This window comes from Liolophura sinensis, chromosome 8 (genome assembly GCF_032854445.1).
Source record: "Liolophura sinensis isolate JHLJ2023 chromosome 8, CUHK_Ljap_v2, whole genome shotgun sequence".
Classification (NCBI taxonomy): domain Eukaryota; kingdom Metazoa; phylum Mollusca; class Polyplacophora; order Chitonida; family Chitonidae; genus Liolophura; species Liolophura sinensis.
Genome location: NC_088302.1, coordinates 32570251 through 32588925, shown reverse-complemented (window position 1 = coordinate 32588925; position 18675 = coordinate 32570251). Strand labels below are relative to the sequence as shown.

General features: G+C 39.4%; 1 protein-coding gene across 1 annotated transcript; it reads left to right on the top strand.

Annotated features, from left to right (window-relative positions):
• The first annotated feature begins 7493 nt into the window (after nt 1-7493).
• LOC135473427 (retinal homeobox protein Rx-B-like) lies at nt 7494-15890 on the top strand. Its single transcript, XM_064753276.1, has 3 exons — nt 7494-7704; nt 9413-9912; nt 15354-15890. Exons 1-3 carry the CDS (start codon nt 7494-7496, stop codon nt 15888-15890), a joined length of 1248 nt encoding a protein of 415 aa, XP_064609346.1.
• The last annotated feature ends 2785 nt before the right edge of the window (nt 15891-18675 follow it).

The following is an 18675-nucleotide window of genomic DNA, read 5'->3' as shown; positions in this document are numbered from 1 at the left end:
TAGGTATCTCTTACACAGGCAGCACATAGTGTCATGAGTCTTGTATATGTATCACTTGCGGAGGTAGCACATGGTGTCACGTGTTTTGTATAGGTATCACTTACAAAGATAATACATGGTGTCACGTGTCTTCTATAGGTATCACTTACTCAGGTGGTATTTGGTGTCACTTGTCTTGTATGGGTATCAGTTATAGAGGTAGTACATGGTGTCACGTGTTTTCTATAGGTATCACTTACATCAATAGCGCATGGTGTCACACGTCTTGCATAGACACCACTTACAGCAGCAGTGCATGTTGTCACGCGTCTTGCATAGACATCACATACAAAAGCAGTGCATTTTATCCCGTGCCATTAATTAGGCAGTATATGGTGTCACTCATCTCGCGAATGTCACTTACAACAAAAGTATCTAGTGTTAAAGGTTTTATATGTATAAATTGCAACAGCATTATATGGCGTAATTGCGTCGCCTTTTGTAGCTATCATTTACAACAGCTGTGCTGTACACCGTGTCACTTTAAGGTGTCACTGCAACATCAATATATGGCATCACAGACCTTAAGGTATCACTTACATCTGCAATACATGACGTCACCCATATTAAGGTATCACTTTCAACCGCAATACATAACATCACCCATCCTAAGGGACCACTTACAACTGCAATACATGTCATCACCCATCCTAAGGTATCACTTACAACCGCAATACATGACATCACCCACCCTAAGGGACCACTTACAACTGCAATAGATGACATCACCCATATTAAGGGACCACTTACAACTACGATACATGACATCCCCCATATTAAGGTATCACTTTCAACTGCAATACATAACATCACCCATCCTAAGGGACCACTTACAACTGCAATACATGTCATCACCCATCCTAAGGGACCACTTACAACTACAATACATGTCATCACCCATTTTAAGGGACCATTTACAACTACAATACATGTCATCACCCATTTTAAGGGACCATTTACAACTACAATACATGGCGTCACCCATCCTAAGGGACCACTTACAACTACAATACATGGCGTCACCCATCCTAAGGGACCACTTACAACTACAATACATGTCATCACCCATTTTAAGGGACCATTTACAACTACAATACATGGCGTCACCCATCCTAAGGGACCACTTACAACTACAATACATGACATCACCCATATTAAGGTATTGCGTACAACTGCAACACATGACGTCACCAATCCTAAGGGGACCAAACTATAATACATGACGTTACCCATATTATATTACTCATGAATATTTCACTTATACGACAGCGGCCAACATTATGGCGGAGGAAACCTGGCAGAGCCCGAGCATCCACAGGTTGCAGGCAAACCTCCCCACATACGGCCGGAGAGGAAGCCAGCAGAGTGAGCTAGACTTGAACTCACAGAAACCGCATTGGTGAGAGGCTCTTGGGTCATTACGCTGCGCTAGCGCGCTAACCAAACTGAGCCACGGAGGCCCTTCACCCATATTAACGTATCACTTACAACCGCATTACAGGACATCACCTATATTAAGGTATCATTTTCAACAAAGTACATGGCGTCACTAGTGTTCGTGGCATTCACATTAAGTGAAGTGTGTCCGGGTAAAGCGAAATTTAAGAGTAAATGAAGTATGCTAGTAAATTGAAGTCTGTGGTAAAAATGAAATATGTGTGAATAGTGAAGTCCGTTGGAAAGAGGAAGTTCGTATGTAAAGTGAATGACTGATTATGGCATCACGCCACAATGGCCATATTTCAGCTATATCACAAACTGAAGTCTGTATGTAAAGCGAAGTTTGTAGGTAAAGTGAAGTCTGTGTATAAAGTGATGTATGTAGGTGAAGTCAGGCTTCCGTGTAAAACGAAGTCTGAATGGAAACTGAAGTCTGTATAGGTAAACTGAAGTCTGTAGATACTTAAAAGTTCAGCATTTTATAAAGTGACTTCTATACACACAGTTTATTCTGCACATGAAGAGAATTCTTTGCAAGTCTGTGGAAGTTGTATGGAATAAAGGCCTTATTTTCTATCATGCCGATAGATACAGCTCCATTTCAGACATGCTCGTGAGCAGATCGCAGACAGGTGTATATTAACTCTGGCGAACCTGTATTACCTGAGGAATTAGCGCCTTGTCAGTGATGATCGAAGCAGTTGTTTTCACCTATGCATAAGATATTTCACTTATGCGACGTCCACATAGGTGGGAGATTCCGGGGTTACAAGACGTTGTGTTGTCGAAGACCGCAATGAAGGTCACCATTAAGTTCACCCCTTCCAATTTGCATAACAATGGTAGTCACACGTAGTGATGTGTTTCTTTTCTTTCACTTTAACGTACCATAAGCAGTAAACAAGTAGGTACGAAACCATACAAGGAATTTAAAAGATGGGATGTTCGCTGATGCTAACATGTTTGGAACGTGTACATTTAGCGCATTCTAGCAAGTTCATATGTTTAAATAAAATAATTGTTTTGTCCAGAGAACAAATGTGATTTTCTTTCCGGTTTATACACAATATAAATCTACCCATTTCAAATTATATTCTGACAGATGTGACTTTAATGGGCTATCTAACGTGTCTTTTCTCATCGATGTGATCTTTTGAAAGTGGGATTGACAGGTGGAGGTTATGGACACTTGTTACATATGTATGTTTCGTGAATAAGGCGATCAATTCAAATGAAATAAAGGTGGGGAAGTGTGCCAATTCATCTTAATGAGATTACAGACTACGTTAATTGGGCGTGTGTTCGGCGGAGTAAGATTGATATGTGCCTGTACAATCAGGACAGTGTCACTTTATGTTTTTGACATTCGCACAAAAAAGCAAAATAAAACAGGCTAAGGTATACATTGATCAAATGATCGTCGAAACAGTGATATCTTATTATAAGGGCATTGCACTTGCCCGCCCATTGACTGATTATAGTCCGCCCATTCTTTTGTTTCGTGATAGGATTACAACAAAGACTTGTTTAATCTAGAAGACCATATTTTAGGAAGGGCCAGGGTGTCATTCACAAAATAATATTTAGCAGTAAAGAACAAAAAGGTGTCAAAAGTCAATAGTCCTTGTGAAATTATGTTGTGATAAATATTACTCCATGGGGTAACATGGGTAAGGCGGGTCGGTGACACGTTTCCTGGGGGGTGCCTATGAGCAGGTAAGAACAGTAACCGTGAACCAGGAAACTGATCACCTGCTATGACCCTATTATTCACCCTTAGCTCAGCATTCAACATTTGTTACTGGTATCTTTAAAACATACAGTGCTTTTGGGGTTGGGGGATGGGGTAGGGGTGGGGGTGTATAGAAACCATAATAAGAACTTATGATATAAGAATTAAAACATAAGAATATCATAAGTGCGTAAAATTACAATATTCATTTCAAAAAACGATGAACTTTGCTGTTTGCTTCCATAACAGCTTGCAAGTCTACGTTTGAACTGCTGTACACCATGAAATGATAGCCAACGCAAGATCATCACTTATTCATACACAAACTTTAAGTCCGTGTAGATCTGTTTTTACCCCAAAATAAAAGTCCACAATAACATATACATATAACTTTATAACTTCACTGTTTTGTTTATAGTCAGACGTATCTCACCCTCTGTCATTTTGGCTGTTGACGTGGCCTTAAACGCTAATCTTTCATTCATTCTCTATCTTCAATCAGTATTATTCTAATACCTATATATGTCATCTTTTGTATATAAAAACAATCGCAATAGCAGCGATTTCCCTCAAAAAGTTAATTTGTTGTCGCCTTTCACTCATGCAGGCCTTCAGATAACGGAAAGTGCACACTGTGACCGACCGTGTAACAGACGGAGAGAGAAACGTGTGGTAGCCAAAATAAGCAGAACCGAATTAACCTTCAACGTGTATATACAATAACAAATAACCAGACATAACCATGGTAACGTTTATTAAATTATCGCGCCTTAAACAAACAAATCTGCCCATCTGCTCATGTTTTTCATTTTCACAGTTGCGGGAAAATACTCTTTATAATGATTGTCAGGTTGCTAATTGTTTCCACGTTAATTGTCTTCTAGTATAGGGTCTGCACTAAACACCTCCAATGATCAGACCGTATGTAGCAGCAGACAAAAGTTATTATTATTTTAGAACGAATTTCAATTCGACACTCGTTGAGAATGAGGTATGTCATTTTCTGATAATTTGCAACGAAAAGTTTCAGTCACACTGGGTTGAGTATTTGGAGAAAAAAAGACTTACACTCATGGCTTACACTATTTAGTTTCGGGAAGAAAACATTTCTCCGCGTTAAATTCTTAATAATAAGGTGTGTTATATTATTATAGTATTTGGAATACCCTTATCAGAACGTTGCATGCATAGTGATTTGGTTGGTGGGGGCGCCTGAGGTTGGTGCATTGGGTGGGGCCGCGTGGAGTGATAAAGGCGGCAGGGAAAAGATGTTTTTCGTGCATTAAGGCCAACGGCTGTAATAAAAAACATGACATTATTTCTACTGCCAGTTTTTCAAGACATTTGTCGTAATTTGTTTGTTGTTTTTTTTTTACATTTGTCTCATATAAAAGGCCTAAATCTGATGAAGCATTACATCACATGGAAAATATGGATATTTGAACAAAAATGATGCTCATTGGTGATTTTTGGCTGCGTTTCATTGCATATACATACGCTTGAGAATAGAATTTGAAAGAATATAACTGTGCATGTGTGCTGTGGTTGTATTGGATGATTGCAGCTGACGGTCATGGTAATGGTAATGGTGAGGAAAGGGTAAGAGACGGGGATCATGTGCATGCGTGCCGTGGTTGTATTGGATGATTGCAGCTGGTGTTCATCGTATAGTAATGGTGAGGAAAGGGTGAGGGACGGGCACCATGTGCATGTGTGCTGTGGTTGTATTGGATGATTGCAGCTGGCGGTCATGGTAATGGTAATGGTGAGGAAAGGGTGAGGGACCGGGATCATGTGCATGTGTGCTGTGGTTGTATTGGATGATTGCAGCTGGCGGTCATGGTAATGGTAATGGTGAGGAAAGGGTGAGGGACCGGGATCATGTGCATGTGTGCAGTGGTTATATTGGATGACTGCAGCTGACGATCATGGTAATGGTAATGGTGAGGAAAGGGTGAGGGACCGGGATCATGTGCATGTGTGCTGTGGTTGTATATGGATGATTACAGCTGGCAGTTATGGTAATGTTGAGGAAAGGGTGAGGGACCGGGATCATGTGCGTGTGTGCTGTGGTTGTATTGGATGATTGCAGCTGGCGATCATGGTAATGGTAATGGTGAGGAAAGGGTGAGGGACCGGGATCATGTGCGTGTGTGCTGTGGTTGTATTGGATGATTGTAGCTGGCTATCATGGTAATGGTAATGGTGAGGAAAGGGTGAGGGACCGGGATCATGTGCATGTGTGCTGTGGTTGTATTGGATGATTACAGCTGGCAGTTATGGTAATGGTGAGGAAAGGGTGAGAGACCGGGCTCATGTGCATGTGTGCTATGGTTGTATTGGATGATTACAGATGGCGGTCATGTTAATGGTAATGGTGAGGAAAGGGTGAGGAACCGACATCATGTGCATGTGTGAAGGATTTGTCCAAAATTTCCACACCATGGTCGAATGTAGTGTACTGCTTTGTCAGGTATACCCTTGAATAAGGGCGATGGTTTTCTCTGGACAGAAGAATAACTTCCTCCATAAAGCAGGCTGGTTTCTTGTAAGTGAAAAGCTATTGTGCACGGCATTGTACACCAATCAAATAAATAAATATTAACACTAACCTTTAAATCTTTATTTAAAGTATGAGCCAATGACCAAGAGAATTAAGGATAGAGAAATTAAGGGAGTTACAGTATAAGAGTACTTGAATGACTGAGCGCATCAAACTGATAAGAACAATACAGAAACTATTCTGGTGAATGTCTCCATGTACATGTTTATACGGTTTCGATTAAGACCGGCAAACACGAATTCCTTCCACATTCTGATTTATTTATATGTTCAAAATGTCATTATTTGCGGATAAACGAATACAAATTCTCGTGTTTTCCTTGACGGACAGTTTAAATATTAATGTAAAGAGTGCATCGTTTTACGTGGTTCTACGGGTTTTTTGACACCAAAGAAATTCTTCCGTGTTTGTAAGATCTTCATCTGGACCAAATGACCCATGCTATAAGGTAAAGCTCAGTCACGCCTATGGACTCCTAGATACATGTTTCCAGGTGTAGGTCAGACTTCTTTAAGGTTCTATAAACGGTAAAACTAGCTCTCCTGAAACCATTGGTTTGCTATAGAGGATGATTTTCTTCAACGTTTAAGCGACTTTAGTAGAAACAACCAAACTAAAGAAAAAATAAATAAATGAAAAATAACTACATAAACAAACAAAATGAATCATTAAAAAATACTACAGGTAAACTATGTTTCTTTTGATTTTGTGGAGAAATCACCGAATTGAATAGATCATGTTGAGCGAAAATGGTTTAGTATATACAAAATAAACATATTACGGAAAACAGTGATGTAAGCTAACCTGGTAATTAATGATTGAGTATGTGGAGTTAAGTCTAATCTAAACCCACAATTGAACAGGTGAAAAATTGCTTATAAATCTGCTTAAAGCCTGCTTCGGAGTCTTGTGAGCCGTATCTGCCCAGATCAGTATTTTTTCTGTTTCTTTATCTCAGTCATTTTCCACTCCCCTTCTTAAAGCCCCCGTGTAAACTTGCCCAAGAATTGTTCTGTTCTTTTGTACTCCACCAGATCATCAGCAGGAGGTTATTTGAGACTATTTGGGCCGAATCAGATCTTGATTGGCATGTGGTCTGCTTCGCGCCCCGCCCAGTGCTCTCAAACCGTCACTGGCGATAACAAGCGAGGCAAAGCGGCTGTCATAATAAAGCACGCGGAACATAATCCTTCGTCCAATCAAAACGCCAGATTCGTCGATATCCCCTCTCAGTGACAATTACATGAAACCTTCTTGATCCTATAGTGTACAAACTGCTGTCTAATTACATTACAGCCCGTGGTAATAAATAGATGCATATAGGAGGGATCGCTGATCAGTTAGGCCAGAGCTAACCATTGAGTAAAGATCAAACACTACGTTCATTTACAAAAGCGAGACGAAACCTCAGAACGGCACCGAGCTGTGGAATCTTGAACCATTGGAGAGGTGTGTGAGAATTTAAGCTCACACACACATAAAAAAAAAACAGTTTCCATATATAGACGACAGGAAAAAAGAGTAGCTATTTAGTTTATCCAGGAACTTCAAAGGATTTGATCTAGACCGGATTTGGAGAGAGCAAGCGTACTCTTCATTGTCAATTAACCATAGGGTGTGTATTATTATAAACATAAGGCCAGATATTTTTTCACCGATGAATTGAAGTGGATCAACCATCGTATACAGCTGAGGAGTTTTATATCTGCGGTGATAACCATGGAGAAGACGCCGCCTGTAGGTCGTAGCGGAGCTAGGGAGTCCCAGGTGAATGGCTCACAGGTGAGGGCTTTAGAGTCCCAGAAAACCCGCATGTCTTACAGCATTGACAGCATCCTCGGTAACACCAAGGCTGACAAAGAGGTGCAAGAACGACGTTTGAACCATAACTTTAGCGTCACAAGACCTACACAGTCTCACGGGCAGAGAGGTAAGGATCAATGTAAATATTACTATCGTACAAGGCTACCCTGTATTTTACACAATATCAACAAATCACCCAAACTTCGTATAAATGCGTAAATGGGGAACATTATGATTATTATCTTTCAGAAATGTAGTTTAAAACCCGAATATTTTATCAACGTTAAGGCAAACATCGTATATTGGTGAGTATATAATAGAGTTTTTTTCGTTAATCCATGCATGTAAGACCTGTACGTCAGTGATTTGAAACAAAGAAAATGGCACTCAACATGGGAAAGCCATCAGAAATACCGTTAGAAAATTTTTTTAGAAATGGTGTGTAGGCCTTCCTTTAAAGGACAGAGGTTGTTTTATTTGCTTGACATATATATTCTGTTATATACATGATAGATATGTTTTTAGGGCTCGTTAATAAATGGATATCAATTTCAAGCGTGGAAATGTAATCCAAGTTCAGAAAACAAAAACAAATTTTAGAAATGATCGAAAATATTATGGCAATGTGTGCATTATAATAGATATGCGACGCTTCTTTGCGTACGACTGTTTGATTCGATTGTGAAAAAAAACGCACGTGAGTGGAAAGGGATTTACGTGAAGACATTTATTAGGTAAAATTATATTTATGTAGGGGAATGGCAGTATGCTTGTGTAAAGTATATGACGTCAGATAAACACGAATATGGTATATCGTACGTAATGAAATGACAGTGATATATCGTACGTAATGACATGACTGTGACATATTGTACGTAATGACATGACTGTGACATATCGTACGTAATGAAATGACTGTGACATATCGTATGTAACCCCATTATATCCTGTTTTATTATAAATTTGCATGTCTTTTGACAATTTTCTGTTCACCCGAATGGAAATCTCAGAATTTATTGAATTTTGTTCAACAGGCACAAAAATTTGCGGTCTAGAGCACGAATCTACCCAGACCTTCTGGAAAAGCTGATTTTTGTATTGTGTTATATTTATAAATTCCTGCACGCAACTTTATTGTATTCGATTTTTATCTGCACTGATTAATAAAAATTTCTCTTTTCACGCTTTTGCCCCTTTGAAATAAACATCGCGCCTCTGTGCTGAGTTTTATCTTTGCGGTGATAACAATTAGAGAAACATGCATGTCAGTTATACCCTATCTGGAAAGATTCTTACCAAGGCAACGCAAGTGCGGCTTTCAACAGTAAATGCCTGAAATATTAATTAATATTTACCGTTCATGTTTAATTCGGCCACAGGTTATTAACTGGATGACTTGTACTTAATGTTCTGAAGAGAATGGCAGTCTTTTGTCGCCAAATCATCCTTCTTGACACCCATTGTCCTGCGGAATCAATGCAAGCGACGACCCGTACGTCCAGGCCGTCTGTGACATGCAACGCTCGATTGAAAGGGCGAGAGAAATGTGAAATATACATAACTTTTCTGATCGAAACCCCCAGCGGAACGACTTAATTATTAATCAACAGTTAATACCGCCTTTGTGGGTTGACTGATTCAGTTTTATTTGGCCTGTATCAATATCTAGGTGCGAGATCGCATGTTGGGCTGTGTGACAGCGAAATACCTTTCGTTCGACTAATAGTCAATAAACTAAGGAGTAATTACACTTTTTATTTTGTGTACATTTTCAACATTTAAATCCCTGTCACCACAACCATTTGTATGTATGCCTTTCTCTTTCTTATTCCCAGCGTTTGGGGGCCCTATGGCAGCTAGCCCCGACCCTCGCGCTGACAGCCCGGGTGTTGGATGTCTGAGTGATGGCGATGAGAGCCTGGGAGAGGACAGCTACAACGCCCGTAGGTCCCCTTCTCCCACCCCCGGTGTGCACGATAGCGTGCCCAATTCTCCACCCGCACGGTTAGGTACAGATGTCATGGGTAGCGAGCCAGCGCAATCATCACCTGACATTGACGAGGGTATTGATATCAGTGTGTCTGGGGAAGGCGTCCCATCCACCGCTGCAGGAATGAGCGGATCCGTGCCCCCGACCTCGAGCACGCCTGACGGGAACAGCGACTCGGCGGATGGCTGCAGCGATAAACCCCGAAAAATTCGTCGAAGCAGAACAACTTTTACGACGTATCAACTGCACCAGCTAGAGAGGGCCTTTGAGAAAACGCAGTACCCGGATGTGTTCACTCGGGAGGAACTGGCCATGCGCTTGGATTTGAGCGAGGCTCGCGTACAGGTAAACCTTACCTTTAATCCTTGTATGGAGTATATACAGGTGTAGAATGTCTAGCTTTTGTTGATGGCGTTTAGCGCATGTCACCGTGAATGCTTGAACTTCACACCGGCTCAAATAGAGCGATAACAAAAAATCCACACTTGAGCAGCTATTAATCCGCTAAATACAAGCTCTCCGCGAATACATTTGCGGCCTTGCAGCTTTCCAAGGGCCAGGCTTTTTGTTCAGATCATGTCCCTTTACTACATCTCTAGTACGGAATTATGCCAGTTGCTGAACCATGTTGAAGCGGTTCGCACTTTATATATGTAGACATTCTGCACAGATGAAGTTATACAAAGGGCTGTTGTTCGGTACTGAAGCAATGCAATCTGTACACCAAACTTTATTACAATATCAGTGTTCAGCTCTTTAGAATTCTCTATTAAAAGCTTGATAAAAATATCAGAAGTTCACCAAGTCCACATCTGACTAATATTTAGAAATATTGCACTGTATGATCTTGATAGTGATCAATGCATCTCGCCACTAAAAAGCTGCAGAAATGAAACACTCGAACAGTTATGGATGTAGGCCTATATCGGGTGGACGAGAGAAAAAAAGACAGCCATTTTAAATAAATTAAAACCAAGATGTTTTAAATGAAAGAATTTTGTATTTCACACACATTATTTAATTCATACGTAACTCCTTTTACGGAAATTTCACCACCATATTTGAAGTAGTATTAAAATAGCAATAAATTAAAGGCATATTTTCGTCTGAAATATAGTTGTGTTCGATTGCTCTGACTATTTAAATTTTCTTATTATTTATTTAATACCATTGTTCCAATATATTCTGATGAAATGTTCTAATACCCATTAAATAATGTGTGTAAAATATCAAATTCTTGCGTTTAAAATAGTTTTAGTAAATCCGCGTGTTGGAGAGGTTTATCTTTATTTATGGCAAATCCATCCGATGTATATATTTCGTATTTTAGCTGTTTTTTTATTATTATTAATCGTATAAGTCGAGAAATGGACAGCACGAGTCCACCACACAAAAGCAGTGATTTCGCAAAATAGTTTTCAGACATGATAATTAAGAAACCTAATCCGTTATTTATTATACGAGGCGTCTGGAACAGATGATCATCTGCCTTTTATTGTCTCCCTAATGAAGGCAATTCTCTCCTATCTCCAGCGCCGTTAGCCGTCAATTAATAATATCCAGTATAGGTCTTTGTTCAGACGGTACAACCGCCGGTTAGCAGAATGTAAGTCTGTTTTGTTTTCGTCACTGTAAATGACGTTGTCCCGACTTGAACAGGTGTGTTTGACTTGCCGGACAGCAGAGAAAAGAGCCTACGAGTCGTTCTCCCCAGGGCTAACCGTCAATCGAAATTCCCCGGTGTCACACCTTCTGGATTTCTGGACAAATCTCTCAATAGACCTCCACTGAACCTGTAATTTTCGGGTAATAAATCGACGATTCACCCAGTAATTATCACTCAGGGAAGAATACGGGCGTTGATTGGCCGGGTTGTGTGGAAAGCAAGCGCACAATGTACGAGCCTGCAAGCCGCTGATATACCACGCATTATCGACTGTCATTACTCAGACAGATACTGGATATTAGGCAGTAATTAAATACCACAATATTTCTACCAAGCTATTCGAAATGACATGAACAGAGCTAAAACTTATTTCGAAGAATAAATATATTACAGTTCCACAATTATAAGGCTACTTAACACACCGGAGAGACACATGGAATTCTCCATGGACACTTAATATTTGGCAGTAATATAAGAACAACATATTTCTGTTCTGAGCTATCAGAAATGATGCATTAAACTAAAGCAAATTATTGCTCGTTATGTGTTACTAAATACATAATATGTTAAAAGATGGCGGAAAGATACAGGTTATTCTACACAGATACTTAATGTTAGGCAGAAATTAAATATGATCAGCGTATTTCAACAGACATTTCGGATCAAGCTAAATCTTATTCAGATATTCATAACTGACCGATGAACTAGTGCATGCATGAAAGATTCTTGGTCAGTAAATTAGGCAGAGCAAATGTTTTTGAGTGAATTATCTGTGACGTTAACCAATAACTGGTTGTTATAGTCCTCAAAGCTTGGCTGGACCTTTTCTTTGTTTAATAAGAGCCTACGGGTAGTAGTGATTGTTCGACACAAGCAAATTAGCAGTAGCATGTACAAGGGAACAACAGGCAGCACCTCGGGGCACGGCCTTCTGTTCATACTTTCTCTCCCTCCGCGCTTTTTACGTTTGCGTGGTCTGGCTGTGTAATTTCAGTTTAGAGTCGTTGAGTTATAATAGGGTCCGAAGTCCTCGAGTGAGCGTTCACCGGTGTTCAAAAAGTTTGCTATGAGAAAAAAAAATGGCTACTCTACGGGAGAGAAATAAGGGATACTGTTCAATGAAAACTGGACAGAGTGTGACAATGGTCTAAATAAAACCGAATTATATATGAATTGAAAGTGAATTTGGCGGCCAATTATCACTCTCGAAGTCGTCATATAAGGGGCTCTTCACACTCCTTTTGAAGTTTTTAAGTGTTGAGCTAAAGGACATTGTCCTTCCTAAACGATTTTGTGTGGGTGTTTTCTGAACCATTCTGTGGTCTTGTCCAGTCTCACAGGCCGGAATGGGCGATCTAGCGTGTTTCAATGTTTTTCGCTCTACAAGTCCGAGACATCTGTCTGACAATAGCGCAGGCTGCTCAAGCCGCGACGAGAGTCAAACCTTTATCAGATCTATTCATTATTAAGTGCTGATTCTACCTTCTAATTTCCACTGTTCTACAAGCCACCTTTAGTTCCGGCAATTTCTCGGTTGCCGTTCCTCAATCGACTGTTTTAAGCGGCTTTGTCTCTTTTCTCTCGAAGAGTTGGGCTTCGAGTGTGCTTTTAAAATTGGCCTTCTCAATGACTTGGCTCTAGTTTTGTGTGCCGTCTCGACGTGGTTTGGCACCCAAGATAAACTGGGCACTGTTAAATAGGACTGGACTAAATTAGCTGTATTTGTTGGGGGACTTGGTCGTGGTGAGAGCGTCATTGTTGCTGCTAAAATCGTCCTCGCCCCAAACTCTCAACAAGCCTTTCAAAGAACTAATCATCTGTCTCTTTATCTTAAATAATAAGTTTCTCAAGGAAGAGAATTATGGGAAATCAAAGTTAGGCTTGAGAGGAACATTAGCAGGGTCGGTGGGGTTAACTACAGAAACTGGGCTGATTGGTGGTAATTTCCTTAGCTTAAAGAGAGCGACGTCTCTGTGGGTAGGCGTTAGGATCGTCTTCAGTAAAAACTGCCTCATTGTGACACTGTCACAGGAACCCGCTCTTCCATGCCAATTGATGCCCTACAAAACAGACAGAGGCGATTATTTCGTCGACCAAAACTGATTCGATATATTTGTACCATACCGAGCACAGGCCTTTCCCCTCTCGAATCAGCCAACAATTTAACGCCCATTCAACCCCAGTAATCCGCTGTAACAGATTACTGTAAAACTCACAAACGCATTTAATTATACATAATGATTGCATTGTGATGCCAATTTGGCCGCAGCTGAAAGAGTTTGCTATGAAATTAAAGACACCTCCACGCCATGTATTGAAGGCGTTCTTTCAGTATGTCTAACATCGTTAGAATTATCGGAATTATGGCAAGGCGTTTATTAACATGAAATATTTCGACCTTAATATCTCTATTGAAAATATAATTAGCAAATGTACAAAAAGTCAGGTCAAGTAAACGTTGAGGAATTTACATTCAGATGGTAACTTGCTGTTTTTATATGTTGCAAGGGTCAGTTTTCGTGTATGCTGAATATGTGAAAGTCGATTTAGAGTGAAATCCAGCAAGTGGTACAGAGGGGCATGCGGTGATTTTTGCTACTAAAGCCGTATACAGACCGCTATACTGTATAGGAGGTCCTCAATTGTTTGTTCTTCACCCGCTAAAGACGCGATTCGATTACCCCGGCAATTTCCTTTATTGAAATCGTAATTAGTGAATTATTTTCATTGGAAGAACGGTCTGCCTGTGTAATCGACTTTGAACAATAATCAACGGCTAGGATAAGGATGGAATTCAATTTGGCCTAATGTCTTAATAGGTGATCTTATGAAGGAAGAGCCTGTCCAAGTGTCGAAAGAACGAGCTAATTGAACGATTTATCGGCGTTGACTTGAAGAGATAACAAACACGCGACACTCTTCTCGGTTCATTTCGGCGAGTTTTGAACGGTTTTACAAAGTTCCCCCCGGGCAATATCCCTCTGTCTCCGCCACTCACGTCTATTTGTTTTCGCTGAGAGATTCGGGCATTGGCCAACCAAATTTGAGAGCAAAGTCGGCACCGCAGGGCGGAAATATTTGTTCAGTCTGTAAGTGAGACTACTGAATGACTCAGCGACAAGAATCAAACTCTAATTTTCTATCAATCTGCCGCTCTTAGTTCCCAAGGCTAAAAACAGAACAAGAAACAATATAGCATATAATAAGTACCATAATATGTCAACCGGAAATTTTTATCCCGGCAAAGAGCCAGTAAAATTTAAGTTAACAGTCACATTTCAAAGATTAACCGATATTGTCCACTGTTCTTTCCAAGCCACCATACCCCATATAGACCACAAATCAAGAGAGGTATATATGGTTTAGAAATTCTAAAAGCTTGTACTTTAATTTGTTACACCGACAAGGCTTCAACATTAAATCATGATGTAGATCCATTATATCCTTTATCAGCGTTATGGATCAACTGTCATGAACTTTAACACTTAACAGATTTCAGAAACATTCAGATACTTTCTGTGTCAGCTGGCGAAAAATTAAATTTGTATCCGCAAGAGCGAGTATATATATATACTCGAGTGATTTTCAAAGCCGTGTTAATATGATTAAGAGTAAAAAAAATCTTTGAAATATGTTTAGATCAATGGCCCTTTTCATCTTCTTTGAGTCAAACGATTTGTGTTATTGTATTGTCCAAACTTAGGGTAAAACTAGGTAAATACAATGAGAGCCCGTCAAACGCCCAACAGCAGGACCGTGACGTCATTTTATTGACGCCATATGCACCTTTCCCAGCTTATAATGATGTCACTTTAAAGAGACTGCGAAGTTAATGTAGAAAATGATACACAGTAACACTGGCTCGAGGTCCTGTTCCACACTAACGCCACCTCACGGATGATAAAACATGATACCTTTACACTTCTCCCATACTCTACATTTTATTCAGAAATCACCTTGCGTGGTTAAAGATGTGTAAATGATTATTGTATGCTTTCTAGGTAAAAATATCAACAATGAAATAATGGTTAATAAGTGTTGTGAAACTGACCTCTTCGCCTTGTTCGGGTCATTATAAATATGCATGTGTTTAACAATTTGTTTTATTATTTTTGTTTAGGTTTGGTTTCAAAATCGTCGTGCCAAGTGGAGAAAGCGGGAAAAGGCCCTGGGAAGAGAGAGTCCGAATTTTCTTCACGGCGACCATTTACAGCACTGCCCAGATATGGTTGGTATCCCAGGGTCCTCATTTCCACTTCCGTCTGCTATGGACTCCATGTGGACGGGTCGCGTTCCACACCTGACGGGGCTCAACCCTATGATGGCAATGCAGCAGACTGGTTTGGCCGGATTGACTGGCCATTATTTTCACAGCAAAATCCCATTCGGCGGATTGCTCTCAAATTACCTGGTCAACCCTTCGGCACCGGGCTCTTTACCGAACATTCTCATGGCCTCCGGATTCAACATGGCTGCCGCCGGAGCTCCAGTGGGTGCGTCTTTACCATCGGGAATGCGGTTTCCTTTCGAGCATGATTCTATAGACGTGAGGAAGTCCAGTATAGACGTATTACGAATGAAAGCCAAAGAACATTCCGCTACAATGGACCCTAATGATCATCCACGTGGACACCACCAAGAAGTCGCAAAAACGTAAGAACTGTCCAGTGGACAGACAAAGTTAGCAGACACCGGAGTTATGCAGCACGAACCTGAAAGAAACATTGGAACATTGGAATCATCGCTGACAGCAACAATTTCCAGTACCTCGACGAACAAAAAAAAAAAACAGCAACTACAAAACATAACAATTTTTCAACAAAATAAAGACTTGTGCATTGGACATTTATATTTAATTTAACGCATCCTTTAGCAAATGAGAGTGCTGTGTACTTTTTATGAGGTGGTAAAAGAGATCGTGGAGATTAAGATGATCATGGGATCCACATATATTTAATCAGTGACTATATTTATTTTAAAAAAAAAACGTTGTGGATGTCATAATTTACATACTGTGAAATTGTTCGTGATTTTGTTCCTGTGGTATCATTTTGTTGGTTTATGAAGATGCTTTTTATTTTTGTGTCTTTAGTTCGTTAACTAAGTCGTTAATGAAACGCACATACGGTAAGTGTGACTATGAATATGAACAATACAAACAAATAACAAACGTTTATCATTTTATTGAAAAACTGCCTTTGTGTTTTGTTATTTCGTGATTCTGTCATAAAGAAAAACACGGTCACCAAAGTATAAGCTAAAAAAATACTACGAAACTTTGGAAAAAAAAATTATCTACAGGGGTAAGTCCAAATTTATATATTTTTGACTCTTGTCATAACTTATGATCCCTAGGGAAATTACTGCGATATAATGAAAGACTTACATCACACGGAGTAAGATAAATCAGAGAACAAATCAGAGATACATAAATAATGCTTACAAAGCGCTAAGCAACCCGAAAATATATATAAAAATAATATATGTAATTAGCTGGCCTTTCCCCACATGACTTACACTAAATACCTGATGCCATATAAGATTCACACTCAAGACAAGAAATTTTCCCTACATCCTGAGCCATTTTATGGAAGTAATTGATGTAGGCAATTCATTCATATATAAAGACTACAGAGTTAAACCAGAGCAGTGACAACATGCAGAGCGATATTTGGCAAATGGGTGAATTCCAGCCACAAAGAAGGCCTATATATAGATATATAAATATATATTGAAGTTGTCTCACTGAGATACACCATAACTAGTATTGCATGCCTAGTTTCATCGTATATAACAGGTTTGCAAAATCCATTTTTTTTAACTCTTAAAATAAAGCGATTGACATAGTACTGTTACAAATTTAATAAAACTCTCTTCAAAGGGGCAGAGCTACTGTGTGATATTTTTATGGCAGTTGTGTTACTGAGACGTTACTGTTCTGATTTATTAATCCATTTTAGCAAATAATGAAGAATATCTCGTCAAACGCTTTATTCCTGGTTATCCTAAATACCACATCAAGCCCTACACTTGCATGTGGAAATATAAATGGGACGTCCAGGATCATTACATTGTTGTTGTTCCTTTTCATAATGCGACCACTGTGTCTAATTGGGTTTAACCCTGGGTATGTGGTATACTTAAGTGTCACTTATACCTAAATGGCGTCCACAAATAAAGGGCTCGACCGCACACCATATCTCTATCCTACACATATAGCAAATCCTCTTATCCAGTCGACGAGGGGTATATGATGGTCGGATCTCAGGGTATGCTATAGAAAGCCTTATGGCGAATGCCATAATCTAACCGGCAAAAATACAAAAGTGGAAAGATCCTGAAAGTTTAGTCATTATTTGCCAATAGGTCTATGCACTAGTTTTAAATTCAATTTAGGAAACCTCGAATTAACATGTACACAAAATATATTTTTTTTTTATTTTGACACCAATATCGAATCTTAAGTTAATAAAAGAAGGTGCTGACACCATTAAAAAAATTAATTCTATACTCCAACTGTACCGAATTCAATATTATATAGGATATATATTGTTTGAACTCATATTGATTTTATAAATTATATGCTATCAACATTATATTGTAATAAATTTTTTTTAAAAAATAATTGAGTAAACGACAACAAGAGTCTATATTTCAACAATGAACAGATATCAGTATATGAGCCCTCACTCACTATTATACATGTATTATACAATAATAACATGAATTAATTGATCTGGATTCAACAGGCAAATATGTCCTCGGGCGATCTGTTGTGAGTAGCTGCATTCTATTCAATGCGAGGAAATCCTTAAGTATCGAGTTACTCATGTTTCTTTTGTACAAATCAGGTATTCTTCGATAATTCTTCATTACAGTCTACAACACAAGGAATTGTTTGTGTAAACGGATCTGCCATGTTGAAAACACAACCTCTCATTTGTTTCCACGTTTGTCAGCGCGCGACGTTACAATTTCCGCTTTAGCTTCGATGAATATAATTTAGATACCCGCATATGTAACCGGTTTGAGAATAACGCTGTTAGTCATACAACGTAAAACAGTGAAACAAGATTAGCGACAACAACGTAATACTTGGCAAGTGATCACACGTAACGGGTGAAATACAGCCTCTGGTCATTTTACCTCAGTATGGGTTTTATCCAAGCGTTTACGCAAATGATTAAACACCAGCATCTTACACAGCCCTAGCACCACGGCATAAAGCTAAACTACTATTTTAAGAAATCCAGTGCTGTTAATTTGGATTTATCAGACGTCACCGTTCTAGAATTACTCTAAATTCCTGTATTGTCGCATGTATATGATAACATTACAACAACGCATAGGGATCTGGACTTTTTAAGGACTTCAATCTATGGTCCATTCGTACGTTGCTTGATAAATACGGGTTTAGACCCCGGGGACTCATAGTCCACCAT